The sequence below is a fragment of the Caretta caretta genome, chromosome 8, assembly GCF_965140235.1.
Source record: "Caretta caretta isolate rCarCar2 chromosome 8, rCarCar1.hap1, whole genome shotgun sequence".
NCBI classification, from domain to species: Eukaryota; Metazoa; Chordata; order Testudines; family Cheloniidae; genus Caretta; species Caretta caretta.
The window spans coordinates 45,252,363-45,276,222 of NC_134213.1; the positions used below are offsets into that span (position 1 = coordinate 45,252,363).

General features: G+C 48.9%; 1 protein-coding gene across 3 annotated transcripts in view; it reads right to left on the reverse strand.

The window, feature by feature from the left end:
• The window catches only part of LOC125641638 (flavin-containing monooxygenase 5), a 35,688-nt gene extending 12,107 nt beyond the window's left edge, over window positions 1–23,581 (reverse strand). Inside the window, exons 1-5 of one of the 3 annotated variants that reach the window (XM_048861892.2) lie at window positions 23,285–23,581; window positions 5,528–5,650; window positions 2,228–2,406; window positions 609–797; window positions 21–183 (exon numbers count right to left, since the gene is read on the reverse strand). In XM_048861892.2, the coding sequence (XP_048717849.1) occupies window positions 21–183; window positions 609–797; window positions 2,228–2,368 (493 nt within the window). In that variant the 5' untranslated portion in view covers window positions 2,369–2,406; window positions 5,528–5,650; window positions 23,285–23,581. Of the gene's footprint in view, window positions 1–20; window positions 184–608; window positions 798–2,227; window positions 2,407–5,103; window positions 5,181–5,527; window positions 5,651–23,284 lie in introns of those variants that run through there. The other 2 variants (XM_075131452.1, XM_048861893.2) reach the window with 2 other exon arrangements.
• Between the last annotated feature and the right edge of the window lie 279 nt (window positions 23,582–23,860).

A 23,860-nucleotide genomic window follows, 5' to 3' on the forward strand; every position in this document is an offset into this window, starting at 1 on the left:
CTTCCCGCTCTGCGACGTACCTGGGAAGGAGTCCAGTGGTAGATGGGCGTTGGTGTGATGGCCGGTGCAAACCATGACCCCATCAAAGACAGCTGACTCCTGCTTCCCCTCAGACTCCGTGACAACATCCCACTGGCCCGTGGAGGAGAAATCCGGGCGCTTTGTCACACTGACCACAGTGGTCTGGTAGGAAAAGGGCACTCACTTAGCTGGCACCAGGAAATTTCATCCTTGACGCTAACCTCCTCCCCGTGCTTGAGTCAGCAACCCAGCCAGGAAGCACAAGGCCAGCACACAGCTGGGACCAGCAGCAGGAGGCCAGTTGGGCTCTGCTGGGTTTTGCCTCACAGCGTCTGCAGATTCACTGGCTCCTATACGGAGTAGGGCTATGGCAGCTCCTGGGACCTGGGCTGTAACTTCTGCCAGGCAGCCCCCAGACAAAAGGATCTCCCTGTTCCATGAGTGTGAGATGTTTCCTCATCGAGGGGAGAGGAGCGGGTTCTTTCACCCAGGTCTTTCACCACCTGTGCATGCATGTGCGTGCGCGTTCACACACAGAGAGAGAGAGAGAGAGTCCTATCCCTGCTCTCTGGGCCAGCTCTCCTCACCTTGAAGCGGATGTATTTCAGAAGGTCGAAGTGCTCGGCGTACATGCGGAAATACTTCATGATTCTGGAGTGGTGCATGTAGTTGGGGAAATCAGCCGGGATGGGGAAGTCGCTGTAGCACATCATCTCCTTGGAGGTGTTGATGATGACAGATTTGTAGATGCTGGCCCTGCCCTCTTCGGGATTCTCCTGCAGAAGCGGGAGAACATGGACACTGCTTTTGAATATTGACTCTGGAAAGTACAGCTGTAGCAATGAAGGCAGCATGAAAACATAGGTGGTGTGATCTCCCCTAATACAGTTGTTGCCGTGGCAGCCTCCCTGCTCCGCAGAACTATACCTTGAGCATCCTATACATTTCTCTTCATCTTTGATTTAAAGCACCTGCTGACACACATGACACGTCTTTCCCTCTACCCCACCCCCATCACATGCACAGCCTCAGCCCCCACAAGCCCCTTCTCACCTATTGGACACAAACAAACACCCTCCATGCCCTGTGTTGACACCACACCCTCTGGAAAGCTTCTTCTGGTGGCATTTGCCAGCATGTCCCTGTCTCCGCGTGATGGTGTGAATGATCCACACCGAGGGTGTGGCAGGGAGAGAGATTTGCAATCGACGTGCACAAACGGGAAGCCCTACAACAGCCTGGTGAGGGTGAGCCACGCAGCAGAAGTTCACTGGGGCAAAGGAAGCTGGAGAGGAAGCCTGTCATTGCTGTGGACTCCTGCCTGTCTGTGCCCCTTGGACATCAGTCAGTGTTTTGCCACTGAATTCAGTGGAAGCAGGTTGGGGCCATCTGTCTGAGCGGAGCCTGAGGATTCCAGCACCAGCGCTGTGGGAGAAGCCTTCACTCACCTGTGGAAGGAACATTGTCCCATTTCTGGATAAGTCTGGTTTGTTCTTCTCCAACCTAAAGGATTCGCTATGAGCTGAAGCTGCACTGACCTTTCCCCTCCAGCCTCCTAACAACCCGATTGTCAGAAGCAAGGGCCTGATCGAAAGCCCACTGAAATCAATGGGAGTCTTTCCACTGACTTCAATGTGCCTTGGATCAGGCCCTAAACCAGAGCCAGAATTGCACTCTGAGTGAGGTGACTGCATGCTCCAGATAGGTGGAAAAGACCCTTGCCATCCTCCTCTGGGCAGAGACCTTGTTAATACCTGCACACACCCATGGTACTCTGTATATGATAAGATTCCAGGATTGTCACTCTGAATCCTAGAATGTTTGCTTTGTCAGTGTGAAGTGATGGAAACAGCCACAAGCATGGCGGAGAGTTCTTCTTGCTCACACTATCACCAGGTTCAGACATCGCTGCGACTGACAGTCTGTTACCATCCTGCTTTTAAATTTCTCAGCCATTTTTGGCTTTTTTTACACACAGAGGGACGTTACAAACTACATCTGTGTGACAGCATGGGCTTTCATCTAGTCGAAATAATAATACGATTTGATAAGTAGATTTCAGTCTCTTTGTTCTGGGTTTGTACAGCACCTGGCACAAGAGGGTCCTGATGCTTGACAGTGGCTGCTTGGTGCTGTTGCAATACAAATAATAAATAATAGCCATAATTAAGAAAAGCACCCAAACTCATGATGAACTCAAACCTACCTTGAACCTCCAGAGCCCCCCGATATCTTCACTTCTCTCAAAGCAAATGGGCTCCAGCCCATCATCCAAACAGCATTTAATGGTGCACAGTCCACTAGATCCACTGCCGATGACTGCAATCCTCTTTTTGGCCATGGCCATCTGTCTCAGGAGGAGGTGCTGACAGTTGTGGAGGGATCCTAGGAAGTGAAAACATACCTCTTCTTTTCACGTGATTTACAGCTTTACCGCAGGAAGAATCCCTACAACTTCTGCATGAGCCAAGCAGTCCAGCAAAGGCATCCCACCCAGAAATGGCTTTGTTCTTTGGATCAGCCAAAGATACTAAACCACAGTAAGCACTTGTCTCCATGAGGAAGTTATTCTGGAAGAAGGTTGAAGTGAATATAAAGGGCTATAGCTATTCCGCAGTAACTCTCTGTGTGGACAATTGTATCTCGGAATAAGTGTGTCCCCAGGGAGACCCATTCCGGAAGAGCTATAGTGGGATAGTTATTCCTGGACAGCTATTCTGGTCAGTTTTCCTGTGCAAGCAATCCTAAGGCTCTTTGATCTGGAATGATCATGGTAGGTTATAAACTGTTCCTAGCAGGGACTGTCTCTTCTTTTATGTCCTGATCACGTCTGGGGTCCTTAGGTGCTATTGCACAGGTCTAAGAACAAAGTAACCTAAACTTTATCCGCTTGTGGACACGGACACTCAGTTTATTAGAACTGCGCTTGGCAAAATATGTCACAGGTTGGTGATCATGGTTTTCAGTGCAAGATGGCAACAAATGAAAGCTAACACAGAGCCGTGTAACAGAGAATAGAGTCTCTCTCTATGCAACTCTTTTAAATCCTAACTAATGCAAGTCTGCATACAACATGTCCAGTCCTCTTAGGAATCTTGCTAAAGAAAGATTAAAACAGGTAAATGTGGGTTAAGTAAGGCCGGTGTGAGGAATATGATAATACAAGATTAAGCACAAAGGGGACATCTATATTGCGGTCATGGGGTGTGATTGCAGATAGGGTTTTACCCAGGCTTCCAGGCAGGCTTTGCCACAGTTTCACTGCTCCAGTACCTGAGCTAGCTAGATTAAAGCTAGCTCGAATATGTCTGCACATGCTGCAGTCACACCCTGTGTTTGCAGTAGAGACATACGCTGTGATGGAGAAGATTTATTTAGTGGAATCCAAGTGGGTAAAATGGGCATAACCTGACGAAAAGACAAATGAGGTTAAATATAACAACATATTTCTGGCAGTGAGAATTACAAAACCACAGAGCAGGGGAAACGACAGAAGTCCCATTTAAAACTGGACTGGAGAATGCAATAAAAAAAAGTACCATAGGAAAAAAATCTGACTCTGGTCTGGACTGAGAAGCAGGGCCGGCTCTGGGCACCAGCAAACCAAGCAGGTGCTTGGGGTGGCACATTTCTAGGGGTGTCATTCCGGCGCCAGCCCTGCCGCCCCTAGAAATGTGCCCCCGCCGCCCCAGCTCGCCTCCGCTCCACCATCGCCGCTCCACCACCGCTTGAGAGGGAGGGGGGAGAAGCGGAGCGGCGGTGCGTTCAGGGGACCAGGCAGAGCGGAGGTGAGCTAGGGGTTGCTGGGGGGAGCCGCAGAAAGCAATGGGAGGGGGGAAATGAGACACACCCGGGTGAGGAGGCGGGGCTGGGGATTTGGGGAAGGGGCGGAATTGGAGCGGAGACGGGGGTGTGGGAGGGCATGGAAAAAAAGCGGCGGCGGTCAAATTTTTTTTTTGCTTGGGGAGGCAAAAATCCTAGAGCCGGCCCTGCTGAGAGGAGAGCGTGGGAGTCTGGGTAAGCTAACTTCCTGGGTCTTATTTCTGTCATTCTTAAGGAAGATTGTTGTGCAGGAAAAGGCTGCTGATCAGTGCTCACTCTGAACAGAAGGAGCACCAGTGCCAGAGACAACATAGACACATTTGGCAGGCTATACCCGGGGTGAAAGTAAGCCGGTACGCCCCGGTACAGCGTAGGGGCAAGAGCCGGTGCACCGTACTGGGGCAGCCCGGCTTCCCCAAGGGGCAATTTAAAGGGCCTGGGGCTCCCAGCAGTGGCTGGAGCCCCAGGCCCTTTAAATTGACTCCAGAGCCCCGCTGCTGGAGCCCTGGGGTAGCGGCTGCGGGGCTCCGGCAGCTATTTAAAGGGCCCGGAGCTCCCCTGCTTCTACCGCCCCGGCCCTTTAAATAGTCGCCGGAGCCCCGCCACCGCTGCTCCAGGGGCTATTTAAAGGACCGGGGCGGTAGAAGCAGGGGAGCCGCAGGCCCTTTAAATAGCCCCCAGAGCCCTGGCGTAGCGGGGGCTCCAGGGGCTATTTAAAGGGGAGGGGCTCCAGCTGCCTCTGCTGCCCTGGTCCTTTAAATACCCGCTGGAGCCCCGCCACTTCCCCAAGGCTCCGGCGGCTAATTAAAGTAGCGGGGCAGTAGAAGCAGGGGAGCCCGGGCCCTTTAAATAGCCCCCAGAGCCCCAGGCTGCTGCTGCTATCCCAGTGGGGGAGGGGTTGAGGAGGAGGAAGAGAAGGAGGGGGGCTCTTACCATACAGGGTGGGCTGGGGCTGGCTCTGACCCCCTCAGCCCTGCCCCTTCCGCCCTCGGGCCCGCCCCTTCCAGGGGCCAGAGCTGGCCCCAGTGTACCAGTAAGTCACTCGACTTACTTTCACCCCTGGATATACCTTGCCATAAATCTTCCACTGGCTTCAACCTAGCACCAAGAAGGACTGCATAAACCCTGGCAGGTGCATCTTCTCCGTGCCTAAGGGCAGGATTCCACAGGCAATGTTGTATGTGGGCTGGGGACAAGCAGTGGAGTCCATAACTGTGTAGGATGCAATGATCACGACATCTTGTTTAATTGGCACCTTACCAACGGCTCAGGGAATGCCTCTCTCCTCCTGTCCAAGGCAGGATTTGTTTAGAAAGCTCATTTTTCCTGAGTAAGATGGACGGCAGGGTCCGGTCCCAAAGATTTGGGAGGACCAGCTGGCGTCACCTGAACAGGATATGATGTTGAGAGAGTGCTGGGCACCCACCCTCTGAAATCCAGCCCCTTTAAGGTGTCTCTAGTCAGGCTGCCAAAATGAATAGTCACTTCTAAAACTCTTGGCCATGCTGTAAAGCACCTACTATCCCAACAGACATTGAAGACCCACAGATGCTAGGATTCTACAATCCCTTGGCACTGTTCCTTAAAACTCCCTGGCCAAACCCATAACTGGACACTCCTGTGCTATTCCACACTACACTGCACCTGCTACAGAAACAGCACCTAGGTAAGTCACTCCACGTACCTGCTCTCCCGAGTAGCTGCTGGCTCAGCAGTGCTGCCAGAGTCCACGCAGTCAATTTCTGCCTTCTACCCTAGAATCATATCCTTTGTTCCCCCGTTATAGGAGGGAGCTGTACTCTTGGTCCTGTATAAGTAACACATTAACTTGGCATCTGTTAATTGCTAACCCAAGATTTACCTCCATGAGTTAAAAAATAATTTCCTTACTTGCAAACACCAGACACTTGTCAGACTAAATCGAGTGTTTCACTAACTCATGGTAAATGAACACAGGATTTTACTCAGCGCAAACTATGGGGGTATTTGAGGAAGGACGTGCTAGACATTTAGTGAGTCAGCTGTGGGGTGCTGCTTGTGGTGTATGGACAACGTGGTAGTGGCAAGCGTGTGCCTCTGCATGGAGAAGAAGGTGCATAGTGACGGATGGATTAATTTTTCATTCCCGTGCATGTACTGTTATGCTGAAAGGTGCAATGGCTACCATCAGTCACAGACCTGGTTAACAAACAGGTGCCCGTGTGTACCAATATGCACTGGCATATGAGTCAAAGTTTCTCTCCAAGCGTTTGTGCTAATCACACCTGGTTGCACAAATATTCATGGAAAAATGAACAACAAACCATACAAACAGGGATCAAACCAGGAGTCAGAGCTCCCCACGGTGTTTACAGAGAACTTCCCCTGTTCATCCAGCTCCAGTGCCCAACTCTCTTGTACCCCTCTTCCGTTACAGACAGAGGCTGCAGGGGCTTCCACCTGGTGAGATCCTTGTCCATCTGAGTGTGCAAGTGATTTGGGTCTTCAGATAAAGCTTCCACCCAGCTCTAGTGATGAGGTCGGAAATGGTGATGTCGAGATCACCAGTTCCTCTGGCAGGAGGAAATGAAGGAAATCTCTGCCCTTCTCATGCACGTGGTATGGCCTAGAAGGAAACACCCCCCTTCTCCCCCAAATAGGGATACAACAGCTGCTGCAGAGACCTGCTGGCTCCACACAACAGTGAAAAAATCCCTATCAAACCCAAATACTCTGCTGCCCACACAGTTACCCCCGGCAGGAGAGAGAACGAACCCACATGTTAGTCATGTCATTTAATGCACGCTGGGACAGTGCTCAGATACGATGGTGGCGAGGGTGGTATAGGAACCTATAGCGAACAGAATGGAGTTTTCAGGAGCAGGACACTTCCTGTTGGGTTGCCAGAGCCTCTACGCTTTTGGTTCATCATAAAGGTTTATTTCTCTTTCATTCAAATGCATCACCTTGGATAATGAGTTCCTCTAAAGACTTGCCTCCCCTCAATAACATTTTCAAGAGTGCCTAAAGTGACTTTAGGAGCCCAAGTCCCTTTTACCAAGAGTTATCTAGCCATCTAGGGGCCCAAATCTCACTGCAAGTCAATCTCGCTGCACCTCCCATGTGCCTACATCACTTGAGAATAAGACTTAGGCTACTAAGGCACCTAAGTGCTTTGGAAAATGGTGCTTCCTATATACACTGCTCTACCACTTGCTCCCAGACAACCAAATGCATGGGAGGCATCAGCACTGTATGAACAGCAGCTGGCTGAAGCTAATCCCAGTGAAGATGGAGGTGAAGTTGGTGGGGACAGTGAACATCTTCTAGAACTTCTAGCCACCAGGACAATGCCCTGTGTGAAGGGTGTCTGCCTTCAGATTATCAAATTGGTCTACAACACTGGGGTACCCCTGGACTTTGCTGCCAGTCACACAGACAGCTACAGCATAGGAAAGGCTGGCCTGGCCAGGCAATATCATCTCTTCCTCTGGAACTTGGCCCTGGAGATTTACAGAGTTTTGAGCTCCTGGTTTAATGATCGCAGTGCAGCATCCCAAGGGATGAAACTGGTCCAAATGCAGCAGCCCACTTAGTTAGCACCCAGGGCTGCTGAAATTACATGACCCCAATGCTTCATTCCCTGTGCAGGGTCCCGGTTGAATATTGAGTCCAGTTTGAGGCTGCTGCCCTGATGTTCAATGCCCTTCATGAAAATGGCCCAAGCTATGTAAGGGCCTAGGTCAGTCTCCATGACTGCTACATTTCACTGCCCATTGCCACCCACATGGGTGAGTCCAGGGAGTGTTGGAGATGGCCCTCTCATGGCAGCTGGTCCATGAGTCTGGAACAGGGACTGAACTTGCCAGAAGCCTGTCTTCTCCAGAACATCTGGAAGGCACTCTGCTTCGACCTAGCGTTCCCACGGTACCTATATGCCAGAAGAGCATGGTGGGTGCCCTGTGCAGCACTTCTACAGCCTGGGGAGCATCCCACTGTGTGCTAACCAAGAGAGTGGCTCTGTTGGTCCCATCTGCAAGCATGCCCAGGGGGAAGAGCAGACAGGGTTGTGAGCATAGTGGGGCAATGGCTTGCCTGGCTGTGCATTCATATGATCTAGCAGCCCGTGCCTCTGCCTTGGATGTGGATTTCCCATCCCCTTGTGCCTAAGGGGTGCATCCAGCATTCCCAGGGCGTGCACATCATCCAACACCAGTAGAGCCACTCAGCACAAGGGTCCTAGCAACACTTACAGGCAGCCAAAGGCCCAGTGATTCCCCCAGGGCAGGGTTAGGTCACAGATGAACCACAACTGGAGGAAGAACTCCAGAAACAGGGCACAGGGACACTGGGTGACTTCTGCCTACTTACCCTAGGGCCACACACATTGGCCCACTTTTGGCTCAGCTCTTCCAAAACACACAAGACATTTCATGATACAAACATGCCACATTCCAGTCCCCTGGCTGCAGCCCATGTCAGCACAGCTGCGATTAGAGCTGCTCCAATCATTTGTTGCAGACAATTGTTTCATTGCAGTTGGCCTATTTTCTCTGTGCTCCAGCATGCTAATGCTGTCACTGATTGAGGAACAGTCTTTATGGATTATGCCAGCCCACAGGGGGAGCTTCGTGCCTTTGTGGTGACTCAGCTGCTGAGCCCCTCCAAGAGATACACATTAAAATACCTCTGCCCTCGCTAGTGATGCAGAATGCTGGCCCCCCTGCAGACCTGCTCCCAACTTCCACTCCTGCAGTTCCCTGCGCCTATTCATGGGACCAAGCTCTGACATGCTGTGGAAGGTCACGGCCGGTCATCCACACAAGCCACTGCTGCCAGGTGCATTGGCCCTGCCCAGGCAGGAATGTCTGTGAGGGGAGGGCTCCTGCCTCATACTGGGAATGGGGGGCGATCAACAGGTTATCTCAAGTGCTTATATATGAATGCACAAAGCCTTGGAAACAAGCAGGGAGAACTGGAGGTCCTGGTGATGTCAAGGAACTATGACGTGATTGGAATAACAGAGACTTGGTGGGATAACTCACATGACTGGAGTACTGTCATGGATGGTTATAAACTGTTCAGGAAGGACAGGCAGGGCAGAAAAGGTGGGGGAGTAGCACTGTATGTAAGGGAGCAGTATGACTGCTCAGAGCTCCGGTACGAAACTGTAGAAAAACCTGAGTGTCTCTGGATTAAGTTTAGAAGTGTGTGCAACAAGAGTGATGTAGTGGTGGGAGTCTGCTATAGACCACCGGACCGGGGGGATGAGGTAGATGAGGCTTTCTTCCGGCAGCTCACGGAAGCTACTAGATCGCATGCCCTGATTCTCATGGGTGACTTTAATTTTCCTGATATCTGCTGGGAGAGCAATACGGCAGTGCATAGACAATCCAGGAAGTTTTTGGAAAGCGTAGGGGACAATTTCCTGGCACAAGTGCTAGAGGAGCCAACTGGGGGGGCGCTTTTCTTGACCTGCTGCTCACAAACTGGGTAGAATTAGTGGGGGAAGCAAAAGTGGATGGGAATCTGGGAGGCAGTGACCATGAGTTGGTTGAGTTCAGGATCCTGACGCAGGGAAGAAAGGTAAGCAGCAGGATACGGACCCTGGACTTCAGGAAAGCAGACTTCGACTCCCTCAGGGAACGGATGGCCAGGATCCCCTGGGGGACTAACATGAAGGGGAAAGGAGTCCAGGAGAGCTGGCTGTATTTCAAGGAATCCCTGTTGAGGTTACAGGGACAAACCATCCCGATGAGTCGAAAGAATAGTAAATATGGCAGGCGACCAGCTTGGCTTAATGGTGAAATCCTAGCGGATCTTAAACATAAAAAAGAAGCTTACAAGAAGTGGAAGGTTGGACATATGACCAGGGAAGAGTATAAAAATATTGCTCGGGCATGTAGGAATGATATCAGGAGGGCCAAATCGCACCTGGAGCTGCAGCTAGCAAGAGATGTCAAGAGTAACAAGAAGGGTTTCTTCAGGTATGTTGGCAACAAGAAGAAAGCCAAGGAAAGTGTGGGCCCCTTACTGAATGAGGGAGGCAACCTAGTGACAGAGGATGTGGAAAAAGCTAATGTACTCAATGCTTTTTTTGCCTCTGTCTTCACTAACAAGGTCAGCTCCCAGACTGCTGCGCTGGGCATCACAAAATGGGGAAGAGATGGCCAGCCCTCTGTGGAGATAGAGGTGGTTAGGGACTATTTAGAAAAGCTGGACGTGCACAAGTCCATGGGGCCGGACGAGTTGCATCCGAGAGTGCTGAAGGAATTGGCGGCTGTGATTGCAGAGCCATTGGCCATTATCTTTGAAAACTCGTGGCGAACGGGGGAAGTCCCGGATGACTGGAAAAAGGCTAATGTAGTGCCAATCTTTAAAAAAGGGAAGAAGGAGGATCCTGGGAACTACAGACCAGTCAGCCTCACCTCAGTCCCTGGAAAAATCATGGAGCAGGTCCTCAAAGAATCAATCCTGAAGCACTTGCATGAGAGGAAAGTGATCAGGAACAGCCAGCATGGATTCACCAAGGGAAGGTCATGCCTGACTAATCTAATCGCCTTTTATGATGAGATTACTGGTTCTGTGGATGAAGGGAAAGCAGTGGATGTATTGTTTCTTGACTTTAGCAAAGCTTTTGACACGGTCTCCCACAGTATTCTTGTCAGCAAGTTAAGGAAGTATGGGCTGGATGAATGCACTATAAGGTGGGTAGAAAGCTGGCTAGATTGTCGGGCTCAACGGGTAGTGATCAATGGCTCCATGTCTAGTTGGCAGCCGGTGTCGAGTGGAGTGCCCCTGGGGTCGGTCCTGGGGCCGGTTTTGTTCAATATCTTCATAAATGATCTGGAGGATGGTGTAGATTGCACTCTCAGCAAATTTGCGGATGATACTAAACTGGGAGGAGTGGTAGATACGCTGGAGGGGAGGGATAGGATACAGAAGGACCTAGACAAATTGGAGGATTGGGCCAAAAGAAATCTGATGAGGTTCAATAAGGATAAGTGCAGGGTCCTGCACTTAGGACGGAAGAACCCAATACACAGCTACAGACTAGGGACCGAATGGCTAGGCAGCAGTTCTGCGGAAAAGGACCTAGGGGTGACAGTGGACGAGAAGCTGGATATGAGTCAGCAGTGTGCCCTTGTTGCCAAGAAGGCCAATGGCATTTTGGGATGTATAAGTAGGTGCATAGCGAGCAGATCGAGGGACGTGATCCTTCCCCTCTATTCGACACTGGTGAGGCCTCATCTGGAGTACTGTGTCCAGTTTTGGGCCCCACACTACAAGAAGGATGTGGATAAATTGGAGAGAGTCCAGCGAAGGGCAACAAAAATGATTAGGGGTCTAGAACACATGACTTATGAGGGGAGGCTGAGGGAACTGGGATTGTTTAGCCTGCAGAAGAGAAGAATGAGAGGGGATTTGATAGCTGCTTTCAACTACCTGAAAGGGGGTTCCAAAGAGGATGGCTCTAGACTGTTCTCAATGGTAGCAGATGACAGAACGAGGAGTAATGGTCTCAAGTTGCAGTGGGGGAGGTTTAGATTGGATATTAGGAAAAACTTTTTCACTATGAGGGTGGTGAAACACTGGAATGCGTTACCTAGGGAGGTGGTAGAATCTCCTTCCTTAGAGGTTTTTAAGGTCAGGCTTGACAAAGCCCTGGCTGGGATGATTTAACTGGGAATTGGTCCTGCTTCGAGCAGGGGGTTGGACTAGATGACCTTCTGGGGTCCCTTCCAACCCTGATATTCTATGATTCTATGCCCATCTGTGTGATCACGTAACTCCCCTTTGGGAATCTCCCCACTGGTTTCCCATCCAGTATCGTATCACATTTACGCTTCCTGTCACCACCTCCAAGACTCAGTAAAACTGCTCCTGACTTACCCTCCCTTATCAAGCTTTGCATTGCCTTGTCTCTACCAATGCCCTTGTCCACCCATCTGTGGATCCTTCACAATCCCCTTCTCCCCTGCAACCCTCAGATGCGGTCTGATCTCATCCATAGGCCCTTCCCATGTCCACAGCTCAGTCCCTCTTACAGAGCCACATTGCATATTGTGCTCCTTGCACAACAGAAGGAATAGGAAAAGACAACACCCCCGCCCAGGCACAGCTGAGTCCCAGAGAACCAGGCTTACTAAATCCACACAAACACACCGAGGGGGAAGGGCAAATGGTGGTTGTGACTGGTGCATGGGAAGTCTGTTCCCGTACAGTGGCATGCAGGGCAGTCTGCCGACAACCCAACTCCTGGCGGCCCTGGTTCATGCACTGTGTGGGTGAGAGAGCGGGGAGACTCCCTTGCTGGGGGAAAGCTGAGGTTCCTGCAGGGGGCAGGATGAGCAAGGACTGAAACAGGGTCCTCCTGGAGAGGGGAGAACTGGAATTTCATACACTCAAGAAATATCTGCACTGGTGCCTCTAGCAGTGAGCACCACTAGCAGATTCACAGATGATTTAAAGGGAAACTACCCTATTCCTACACACCACAATGCACCACTGCCATGCTGCCCATGGTGAATCTCATTGGTTTATATATAAGTTGCCCGCTGTTGTTCCCCCTTCCCTGACCTCCGCCTTTAGATTGTGAGCTCCTCAGAGCAGGGGCTGTCTGTAAGTGCATGGAAAGCATCTAGCCCATACTAGGCACAGTATCGTTCAGTGCCTTGTATGAAGACAGAGGAAGAGGGTGCTTCCCCCTTCTCAAATAAGGAGTGCTCATACTGCTGTCCAGTTCCTAGGGGTGCACACTGGCGGCAATGGGCCAAAAGCAGGACTTTCTTTTTGCTCTGTGTATGTGCAGTGCCTCACTCCAGGGGGTCCTGTTCCATGGCTAGGGTCCTTAGCATGGCCGGATTAACTCATAGGCTAATAAGGCTATAGCCTTATGCTCTCCTATTTTTAGGCCCTACTGTAGGCCCTCCATTACATATTGAAGTAACAGCTGAGCGACAGCAGCGTGGTCATCGGAAATTTTTTGTCTCCTTAGATATTGCTTTGTACAAAATTAATCCATCAAGATTATGAATTCAATTTCTGGTGGTTGTGATTTTGTCTTTGTGGGCTAAGTAACTGTTTGTGGGCCCAAGCAATATTGAACTTTGTACACAGTAGGCCTACAGTGGACATTACAAACAATGTTGAAGAAAGGAGGATGGCAGAAACTGAAGGAGGCCAAAGAAAGATGGCAAAGACAAGATGTAGTGCTGAAAGGTACTCCTCCTTGCCTAACGATTTTTCCTCCTACTAAGTCTGGTGATGAGGAAGTCCAGGTGAATACCAAGTGAACCCGCCGCACCTGCACCTGTTGAAAAGGAGCAGCCTGTAGCTGCAGTCCCACCCCACTCCTCTGAAGACTTCTCCAACGATCCAGGCGAGTGGGACATGACTTCTCAAGATCTCATTGCATATTGGACTGAGAAGGGTCCACAGAAATGCCAGAATCTAGATGACAGGTTTCAGAGTAACAGCCGTGTTAGTCTGTATTCGCAAAAAGAAAAGGAGTACTTGTGGCACCTTAGAGACTAACCAATTTATTTCGAAAGCTCATGCTCAAATAAATTGGTTAGTCTCTAAGGTGCCACAAGTACTCCTTTTCTTTTTGAGAATCTAGCTGCTGACTTTTCATTGACAAAGTGAGAGTAAACCAGCCAGAATCCTTATCTGACCAAATCAGTATTTGAATATCTGAAGCCTAACAAACAGATTGACAAGTGAGAATGGCTCATCTATTCGCCTTCTAAGAAGACGGTATACCGTTTTTGGTATCAGAAAACAGGCAGCAATAAAAAGTGGGGAATGGTCTGCGAAGGCTTCAGTCATTGAAGAATACTGCATACATTACCAATCATGCAAGGAGTAAGCAGCATACATGGTCAGTTAGCAGCTACCATGCCTGAAAGAAAGTGGCAGAATTGATACCCAAATGAAAAAACAGTTTTTGGAAGCTTGTGCTTATTAGAAGAATGTTCTCAGATGCGTAGTTGAAACCATAGCTTTTCTTGCTGAGCATGATCTGCCATTCTGTGGCGCAGATGAGACTGTTGGATCGAAACACAATAGCAATTACCTTGGTGTTTTAGAGCTAATCGCTGAGTTTGACCCTTTCTTAGCTCAGCACATCAATGAACACGCAAATCATGGAAAAGGCCATACATCATATTTATCAAAGATTATTTGTGATGAATTCATTGTACTGCTGGCAAAGATGATGCTATCAGCCATTGTAGATGAGATCAAAGATGTAGGATATTTTTCAGTGTCTGTCGACTCGATACTGGGTGTGTCACATGTAGATCAGCTGACTGTCATCTTGCATTATGTGCTACCCATTGGACCAGCTGAACGTTTCAAGACCTTCATAAACATCACCAGCCACACAGGGGGAGAAACTTGCCTCATACCTACTTGGTTTCCTCAACAAAAATCGGATTGACATCAGCCTTTGTCATGGCCAAAGCCATGACAATGCAAGTAATATGAGTGGCAAATATTCAGGGATGCAGGCAAAGATAAAAGAGCGTAATGCTTTGGTTGATTACATACCATGTGCTGTATACTCACTCAACCTTGTTGGCCAGTCTGCCATGGATTGTTGTGTTGAAGCAATTTATTTTTTTGGATTTGTCCAAGAATTGTATAATTTTTTCTCTGCATCAACCAGTTGTTGGATGATTCTGCTCAGAGCTCAAGTATGAAACTGCAGAAAAACCTCAGAGTCTCTGGATTAAGTTTAGAAGTGTGAGCAACAAGGGTGATGTCATGGTGGGAGTCTGCTATAGACCACCGGACCAGGGGGATGAGGTGGACAAGGCTTTTTTCCAGCAACTCACGGAAGTTACTAGGCCCTGGTTCTCATGGGAGACTTCAATCACCCTGATATCTGCTGGGAGAGCAATACAGCGATGCACAGACAATCCAGGAAGTTTTTGGAAAGTGTAGGGGACAATTTCCTGGTGCAAGTGCTGGAGGAACCAAATAGGGGCAGAGCTCTTCTTGACCTGCTGCTCACAAACCAGGAAGAATTAGTAGGGGAAGCTAAAGTGGATGGGAACCTGGGAGGCAGTGACCATGAGATGGTCGAGTTCAGGATCCTGACACAGGGAAGAAAGTAGAGCAGCAGAACACGGACCCTGGACTTCAGAAAAGCAGACTTTGACTTCCTCAGGGAACTGATGGGCAGGATCCCTTGGGAGAATAACATGAGGGGGAAAGGAGTCCAGGATAGCTGGCTGTATTTTAAAGAATCCTTATTGAGGTTACAGGGACAAACCATCCCGATGTGTAGAAAGAATAGTAAATATGGCAGGCGACCAGCTTGGCTTAACAGTGAAATCCTTGCTGATCTTAAACACAAAAAAGAAGCTTACAAGAAGTGGAAGATTGGACAAATGACCAGGGAAGAGTATAAAAATATTGCTCGGGCATGCAGGAGTGAAATCAGGAAGGCCAAATCACACTTGGAGTTGCAGCTAGCAAGAGATGTCAAGAGTAACAAGAAGGGTTTCTTCAGGTATGTTGGCAAAAAGAAGAAAGTCAAGGAAAGTGTGGGCCCCTTACTGAATGAGGGAGGCAACCTAGTGACAGAGGATGTGGAAAAAGCTAATGTACTCAATGCTTTTTTTGCCTCTGTCTTCACGAACAAGGTCAGCTCCCAGACTACTGCAATGGGCAGCACAGCATGGGGAGGAGGTGACCAGCCCTCTGTGGAAGAAGAAGTGGTTCAGGTCTATTTAGAAAAGCTGGACAAGCACAAGTCCATGGGGCCGGATGCGATGCATCCGAGAGTGCTAAAAGAGTTGGCGGATGTGATTGCAGAGCCATTGGCCATTATCTTTGAAAACTCATGGCGATCAGGGGAAGTCCCAGACGACTGGAAAAAGGCTAATGTAGTGCCCATCTTTAAAAAAGGGAAGAAGGATGATCCTGGGAACTACAGGCCAGTCAGCCTCACCTCAGTCCCCGGAAAAATCATGGAGCATGTCCTCAAGGAATCAATTCTGAAGCACTTAGAGGAGAGGAAAGTGATCAGGAACAGTCAGCATGGATTCACCAAGGGAAAGTCATGCCTGACTCATCTAATTGCCTTCTATGATGAGATAACTGGCTCCGTGGATGAGGGGAAAGCAGTGGACCTGTTGTTCCTTGACTTTAGCAAAACTTTTGACATGGTCTCCCACAGTATTCTTGCCAGCAAGTTAAAGAAGTATGGGCTGGATGAATGGATTATAAGGTGGATAGAAAGTTGGCTAGATTGTCGGGCTCAATGGATAGTGATCAATGGCTCCATGTCTAGTTGGCAGCTGGTATCAAGTGGAGTGCCCCAAGAGTCGGTCCTAGGGCCGGTTTTGTTCAATATCTTCATAAATGATCTGCAAGATGGTGCGGATTGCACCCTCAGCAAGTTTGCAGATGACACTAACTGGGAGGAGAGGTAGATATGCTGGAGGGTAAGAATAGGATACAGAGGGCTCTGCTGCCCAGTTCTCAGCGTGGGATTGGGGCCACAGGTAACATCCTAGCTCCACCGAAGTCAGTGGGAGTTTTGCCATTGACATCACTGGAGCCAGCTTTTCATCCCTCAAATCTCCATTTCCAGGGGACTTCTCAAGAACCTGCAGACTGATCATGTCCTGTCTGGTAACAGAGTCCCCAGAGGAGGGGATTCTGGGCTGGTCCCGTGGTCACTGAGGTACCCGTTACAATCAATGCTGGTTTTGTTCCTGGATCTGCCACTGGCCTGCTGGGTGACCTTGGGCAAGTCACTTCGTTGCTCTGTGCCTCAGTTTCCTGCACTGTTAAATGGGGATAATGACATTGACTCCATTGAGCTCTGCTGATGGAAAGTGCTATATAAGGGCTAGGGATGATTATTATTTTCCTTTCTGCCTCCTTCTCAGCTTTGACCATGAGAACAAACTACCCTGTCAGCCCGACATTTTCCCCTCCTGGTTCAAGCCCCGACCCACTCCTCTGCTCTCTTGTCCTGACTGGGATGAGCCGGGCAGTAGGCAGAGGAGCCTTCCATTCACAGCCCCATCGATCAGGGCACCAGCTGTGGGCCAGAGAGGGTTGTGCCTCCTACAAAGGGAGTGGTGTAGCAGTGAGGGTGGAGACCCCTGTGTGAGCTGGGGCTGTCTCCTGATGTGGTCTAGCTGATGTTTAGTGCATGGCTATATTAGTTTAGTTTAACAGGGGGGCCGTAAGGAAAACACGCAGGAAGGACTCATAACGGCTCACGATAATCCACATTGGTGCAAACACTCGTGGGCTGTTCAGAGACAATGGCAGGCCAGGAATAGGTCTCGGAGCCAGAAGGACTCCAGCTGTTTACAAAGGGACTCTCTGTCCAGAGTGGGGGCTGTTCAGGTATTGTTGTTTGGGGGAATCCAGACATCCGCTGGAGTGCTGAAGAAGAGAGGCCAGCCTAGACTGCCCTCATGGGACGGCAAGCTGTGAGGAGAGAGAGATGTGGGCAGACTTGGTTTAAATTCCTCTCTCTGAATGCTTTGCTTTACTGTTACATGACCATGACTTTTGGTTTCAGGCAGGTTGTTTGGTCGCTCTGTTCCCCTTTGGGCACAGACTCCCTATGGGAAGAACTGCAGGTGCCACACCCACTTGGATCTATGGGGTGAACACAGTTGGTACACAGGGGGCTGTAGCCCAGGTCTCGGTCTAAGCATGGGAGAACTGCAAAATTCCACCCCAGGAGAAGTATAGGCACAAGGCCTGGTACCTGAGGGGTACATGCAGAGAGACCAGGGAGGTGCAGCTGCAGCCAGCCTTGCAACCCTGACACATGCTCTGTAAATACACAAATCACTCTAAGAAAACACTAGCCTGTTTCACTGATCCCTGCTTCAAACAGGAAGCTGACCCACCAAGCCCCCAAACTGTGGCCACTTGGCAAAGGGGACATGGTACAAATCGATTTCTTCTGACAAAATAGGACTGCCCTGAGCATATGCCTTAAAGGGCCAGACTCAGGAGCTGCCAACAGGCAGGGATCAACCTTACCACTACCTCTCTCCCCAGCTGCCTGTGGACGCGTCTGGATGGGACCTGGAGAGCTGCATGCTCTGCAGGAGACTGTTTAACTCTAAGAGTAACCACCCTTCGGAAGTGTCTGAGCCTCCCCATCAATCCTACAGATGATTTGACACCAAAGCATTGAACGGCTGAGTCTGTCTTTTGTGCCCAGTGGGGCTCATGTAGTTTTGAAAGAGAATATGCCATGTGTGTATTTGGCCTGAAATCCAATCTGCTGGCCTCTGGAATGGTGTGTGTGGAGACTTAGGGGAAGCTGGGCTGAAGCTGGGGAGCTATGGGACCTGCTGCACCTGTGGCCATGTAAGAAAGAGACCAACCTAGGTAAGATCTGCTTACCGTTAGCAACTCACCGAGCCTGCTCTTTGACGGGGTGTCCATTTCTGACCAAGTGGGAGGTTGCTACGTAGCAGAAAGACCTCTCTTTCCTTTCTCCCGGGCACAGGTTTTCCTTGTCCTTTTTGATCAGATGCCTTTTCTGATTCCTGATTGTTTGAGGAAGTCTCTCTCGCTGGGGTAGAAAGTGCCTCTCTGGCTCCTCCATCTCTCCTCTGTCAGATGGTGGTTGACTGTTAGTATTACCTGTACTAGCAGAGTGCATCTCAAGGCTCCATTGCACCGGCTGCTGCACAGTCACAAAGGAGAAAGTCTGTACTCGAAACAGACAAAGAGTGAGAGAGGAAACTGAGGCACACAGAGGGGATGTGACCTTGCGCCAGTCACCCAGCAGGTTGGGGCACAGCTGGGAACAGAACCCAGCTCTCCTGATGAATCCAGCCAGGGCTGCAAGCAGTTAATGTCTCACTCATTAAAGGCAGGCAAAGAATTATTTGCAGATGTTATTCAGCGAATAATTTTGAAGCAATGGATCTGAGAAATGCTGGCAAGTTTGAAGGCAATATACAAACAGAGGCCAAACTCATCCACTCTGTTGCTTATGGATGACTCAGCCGGCTCTCCTGAGAAAAAAGGGCAGCTGATGAGCACAGCTAGCCATCCTGAACAGGCTCAGCATCCATCTCAGCATCCATCTAAGCATCCAAAGGGGCAGGGGCGGTTAGAAAGCTTTGCTGAATTAGCCAAACCTGTAACTCTCCCACCCTTGATCCTTATTTGTCCCCACAACCATCTAGCCATCCCTATGGACCCTACTCCCTCATACGCTTTACCTACTGTACTGTGGTAACGTCCCTTGGGATAAGCAGCAGCTTGCTAATCCACCCCAACATCTCCAGGGCATAGCCTGCTGGTCCCATTCCCCCAGATTCCCGGTGCGATAGCCACATAGTTCCCCCAAGTCCTTTAAAAGGCCACACAGCTGGAAACAGCCAAGCAGCTTCTGGATCCAGTTCCTGGGGGAACCCATCCCACAGTGAGGTATGAACAGAGGGCTAGCCCAGCTGCACTGCCCTCAGAAGAGGGGAGGGGAGAGAAGCCCATGGTGGACAAGGACATGGGGTTGAAAGCAAGGCAGATGGGTGAAAGAATGGCTGGGCTTTCCCGGCTCCCCCTGGGAATATTTTGAATCTCAGGAGTGGGTTAGGTTTGAGGATATTTAACACTCTGAGGCGGGAGACATTTTCTGTACATCAGCACAGGGTAGAGCAGGGCCCCTCTTGCAGGGGCATCTGGGGACAAGAGCAGATGTGTAATAAATGCTGGTGGCAGCCCCAGCAGGGAGTGCCACACAAGGGTGCCTGCCACCACTTGGTTGCTCCATGTCTACACGGCTCCCCCACAGCAGCGCAAAAACTCTTCTGCTCCTTCTCCCCTCTGGCCACCCATAGAGGAGCTGGATCCAGGCAGCCTGAGCCACCCACTCTGGCAGTCCCCTCTCTGGCCTGGGTGAGAGGACCCCAGGAATACAGAGGAGACGGCCACCTTGACAACAGGCTCCAGGTCTTGTGCCAACTCTCCCCTCCTGCATGAGACAGGGAAGGAGAGAGGGGAGTGTGAGGAGGCAGGGGAGGTGCATGGGGACAGGAATCACTGGGAAGCGGAAGCATGGGGAGTGACTGCTTTAAAGCAGGGTGTGCATGAGGGGACTGACAGACCATTTACCTTGTGTTATAAGTGGCAGCTGTGCAAACCAGGAAAGAGGAGCGTAAAACATAAGCTCACATGAGCCATGGTGAGTTGGAATGATTGATCCTTTAATCTAAACAAGGCATCTTTGATTCCACAGCAGTAGTCACAACACACAGAAAAACATATGTCACAGATATGCATGAATACACATTCCCACCTTATTAAAACTCACTGAAAGACTTAAAACCAGAGAAGAGATGAAAAATACAACCTGAGGTCACTACATTCAGCTTGACTACATTGCTATAAATCACTATGCTGATGGCTAAGTGCTGCCTACATTTCTCTGCAGGCCTGGAGAGGGGATGAGAGCTCTGCATGCTCAAAATAAGTGCAAAGTAATATACACAAGAGCTTTACACCACAGTAAATAATCCACTTTATTTAAACACTTGGATAACTAGTTCCTTGCACAGATGGGTCTGACAGACAATAACTCTTGTAGTTAAGTGAGCTGCAACAACGCGTTTCAAACGAGAACACTGCAAATTCTGTTCTAGCAAGGAAATCTAGTGGCATTTTGGATGAAGACAGTTTTGCTGAGTTATGTGGTTTGGGACATTAGCTGGTAAATGGGCTGCATGCATCATTATGCAGCAAAGGTCCTGGCTGGCAGCTTTGTGCTTTTCAAAGTCTTCTTGGTTTGGGAGCAAATCAGATGTTTGTATCTTCAATCCAGCACTAAGAACATGCCGTTTCCAGGCCAAGGCCTTTGTGAAAAGTTACATTGCTCAAAGATTTCAATGTGGGGTTAAAGTGGTTTTGACCACTCTCGGCCTAATCAGCCCTGAAGTCTGACCATACTGAAAACTGGTGGCCACAAGGTGGAGCGTGTTAACATACAGCTGGGGAAATAGGCATTGCTTATATAGGAAGTACACAGAACTGTACCTAGCAGAGGGGGCTTGAGGTTTACAAACCCCACTCCCAGAGCTGTAGCCATCACACATTGTACAACACACAGTCCACAAAGTAAATAAGAACATTAGGTGCATTTCAAGCTCCAGTAAAAGACAAGCGCTTAATTTGCTAAGCTAGCAGTGTTAGCCTTGGCTGTGTCATTTTATTTTTAAGCTCTGACAATATTACAAATGATGAGAAGTATAAAAATGTAGGATAGTATGTGATATTGGCCTTTAGGCTTCTAGAGTTAATACATACTTAAAAAAAAACACTCAAAGGAATTTTCTGTAAACATCTTAGAATTCTTCAACTATTTAGGCCACATTTTACTCCAGTATATCTAGAAATCGAATGCACTAAGTCCCTCATTCCCCAGAGCTGAGCGCAGGAACAGGAAGGGAGGCAGGGGGAGAAAGTAGCTTTAGCCAACTTTGGACTCCCCATATTCTGGAGCTGACAGTCCCATATGTCTATAACCTGTTGGAGTGGAGAGGTGTAGGGCTGCAATAGTGGGGAAACCCCCTTATGGAGGGATTACTTCCCAGTGCCTGATTCTGCCTCTTTTATGCCACCAGAGTGTTGTAAAGGGGCCTTAGGAGGATGGAGAATTAGTTCCTATTCTGTCCTGTATCTTTTGGCAAGATATAGTTACTCTCTTGCTAGTGATGCCGGCACACACCTAAGAGTCACCCAGACAGTGAAGGCACAGAGAACTTGTAATGTTTATACCAAACTTTTTACAGAAGGACAAATGATACCCTGCAGTGAACATCAGACAAGTTATTGACGGGGATTGCTAAAGGGACACTTTCAATTTAAAATAAAAATTCACCCCTCTCTGGAAACAGCCAGTAATATCCAAGATTACAGCCACTGAAGCATCAGAGACAAACATTTCTGTTTATGTACTCTACCTGCATTCTGTGCACATACCAGCACTTTGGGTAGAGTCCATTTCCCTACAGTTTGTGTGGTTCTTTCACATAACGGGGGGAGGAAACAAAGCACAGCATTTTAAGATATAGAAAACTGATCTGAAAGCCATAAAGATTGGCAGGCATGGCACCCAAAACTATCTTTAATTCATAGATTACACTCTGACAGTCTCCTTACATCTGTCTGAACAAGCTGAGAGTATAAACTTGCTTAGTAAACCATCTCTAGATATTAGCTACCAACTATGGCAATTACTCGCAAAAAGAAAAGGAGTACTTGTGGCACCTCAGAGACCAACAAATTTAAATTGGTCGCCTCTAAGGTGCCACAAGTACTCCTTTTCTTTTTGCGGATACAGACTAACACAGCTGCTACTCTAAAATATGGCAATTATTGTCACTGCTAGAACTTCCTTTCTTTTTAGAAGACAGAAATGAGGACAAGTCCAACTAGATCTCAATTCTATGGATATTTTGACCCCACTCCTCTGCTTTCCAATCTGGACAGGGGATGGAGGCTGTGTTCATATCTGTGTTCGCACTAGTGATGGACAAGGGTAAGGTATCCACACTGATTTTTACATCACAAGTAGCATTGTGTAACCTGGACCACAAGGTTCTGTGGACTTGTTCTGGACCGCTGCAGGATCCTTTCAGATGACAGCGGGGGAGCAAAAAACATTTTAGGAAAAATGGGCCTGCACAGCCATAAGAATGAAAACAGCATCCAGTATTTGTCTAAAAGGGACAAGTGCACACTCCAAGGCTCACTTAAAATCATCTTGTTGAAGCTTTCCAAGTGAATTCACTTTAGCTGAGCAGAAAAACAGCAATTTAAAGCCTAAGTTATGAGAGCATCAAAACCAGAGTTTGGAATGAAGTGCTTTCACCCTCTTTGTATGGAGGTTGGGATGTGACCATTGACAAGAAACCAGCTGCTCTAATATCTCTGTATCTTCTCAGCGAGGTCAGTTATTGCCCAATTGTCTTAAAATTGGAGAGCTAATTACATCTGTAAACATAGCAACGTGGGACTGGAAGGGACCTCCTGGGTCACTGAGTCCAGTCCCCTGCTATTGCAGGCAACCCCATGAGATCATCTTGTGTATAACCTTATCAAGCTTCATCTTAAAACTAGTTAGGTTGTTTGCCCCACTGCTCCTATTGGGAGGCTGCTCTGGAACCACCCTCCTCTAATGGTAGGAAACTTTCTTCTAATTTCCAGCCTAAACTGATTCTTGGCCAGTTCATCCCCATTTATTCTTGAGTCAACACTGTCCTTTAGCTTAAATAGCTTTTCTCTCTCCCTGGTGTTTACCCCTAAAGTGTTTATAGAGAGCAATCAGATCCCCTCTCAGCATGACTTTTGCTAAGCTAAACAAGTCAGGCTGTTTTAAGCCTGGTCTGCACTACTGTGGCAAATCAATCTAAGCTATGCTACTTCAGTTATGTGACTAATGTAACTGAAGTCAACGTACCTAGATCCGCAGTGTTTACACCGTGCTGTGTCGATGGTAGATGCTCTCCCACCAGTTTACCCTATGCTTCTCAGGGAGGTGAAATACAGACATCAATGGAAGAGCACTCTCCCATCAATTTAGCATGTCTTCACCAGACCTGCTAAATCGATGCCGCTGCATCGATTGCAGCAGTGCTGATTTAGCTCTGTAGTGAAGATGTGCCCTTAGTCTCCTCGTGTAAGACAAAAAGAAAAGGAGTACTTGTGGCACCTTAGAGAATAACAAATTTATTTGAGCATAAGCTTTTATGAGCTACATCTGATGAAGTGAGCTGTAGCTCACGAAAGGTTATGCTCAAATAAATTTGTTAGTCTCTAAGGTGCCACAAGTACTCCTTTTCTTTTTGCGAATACAGACTAACACGGCTGCTACTCTGAAACTCGTGTAAGACAGGCTCTCCATTCCCCTGATTATCCTAGTAACCCTTCTGTGCACCTGCTCCAGTCTGAATTCATCCCTCTTGAACAAGGCAATGGCACCCACATCCTCTCCCCGTCACAATCTTTACCTTTTAGGCAGGAGCACTGTTGCTCA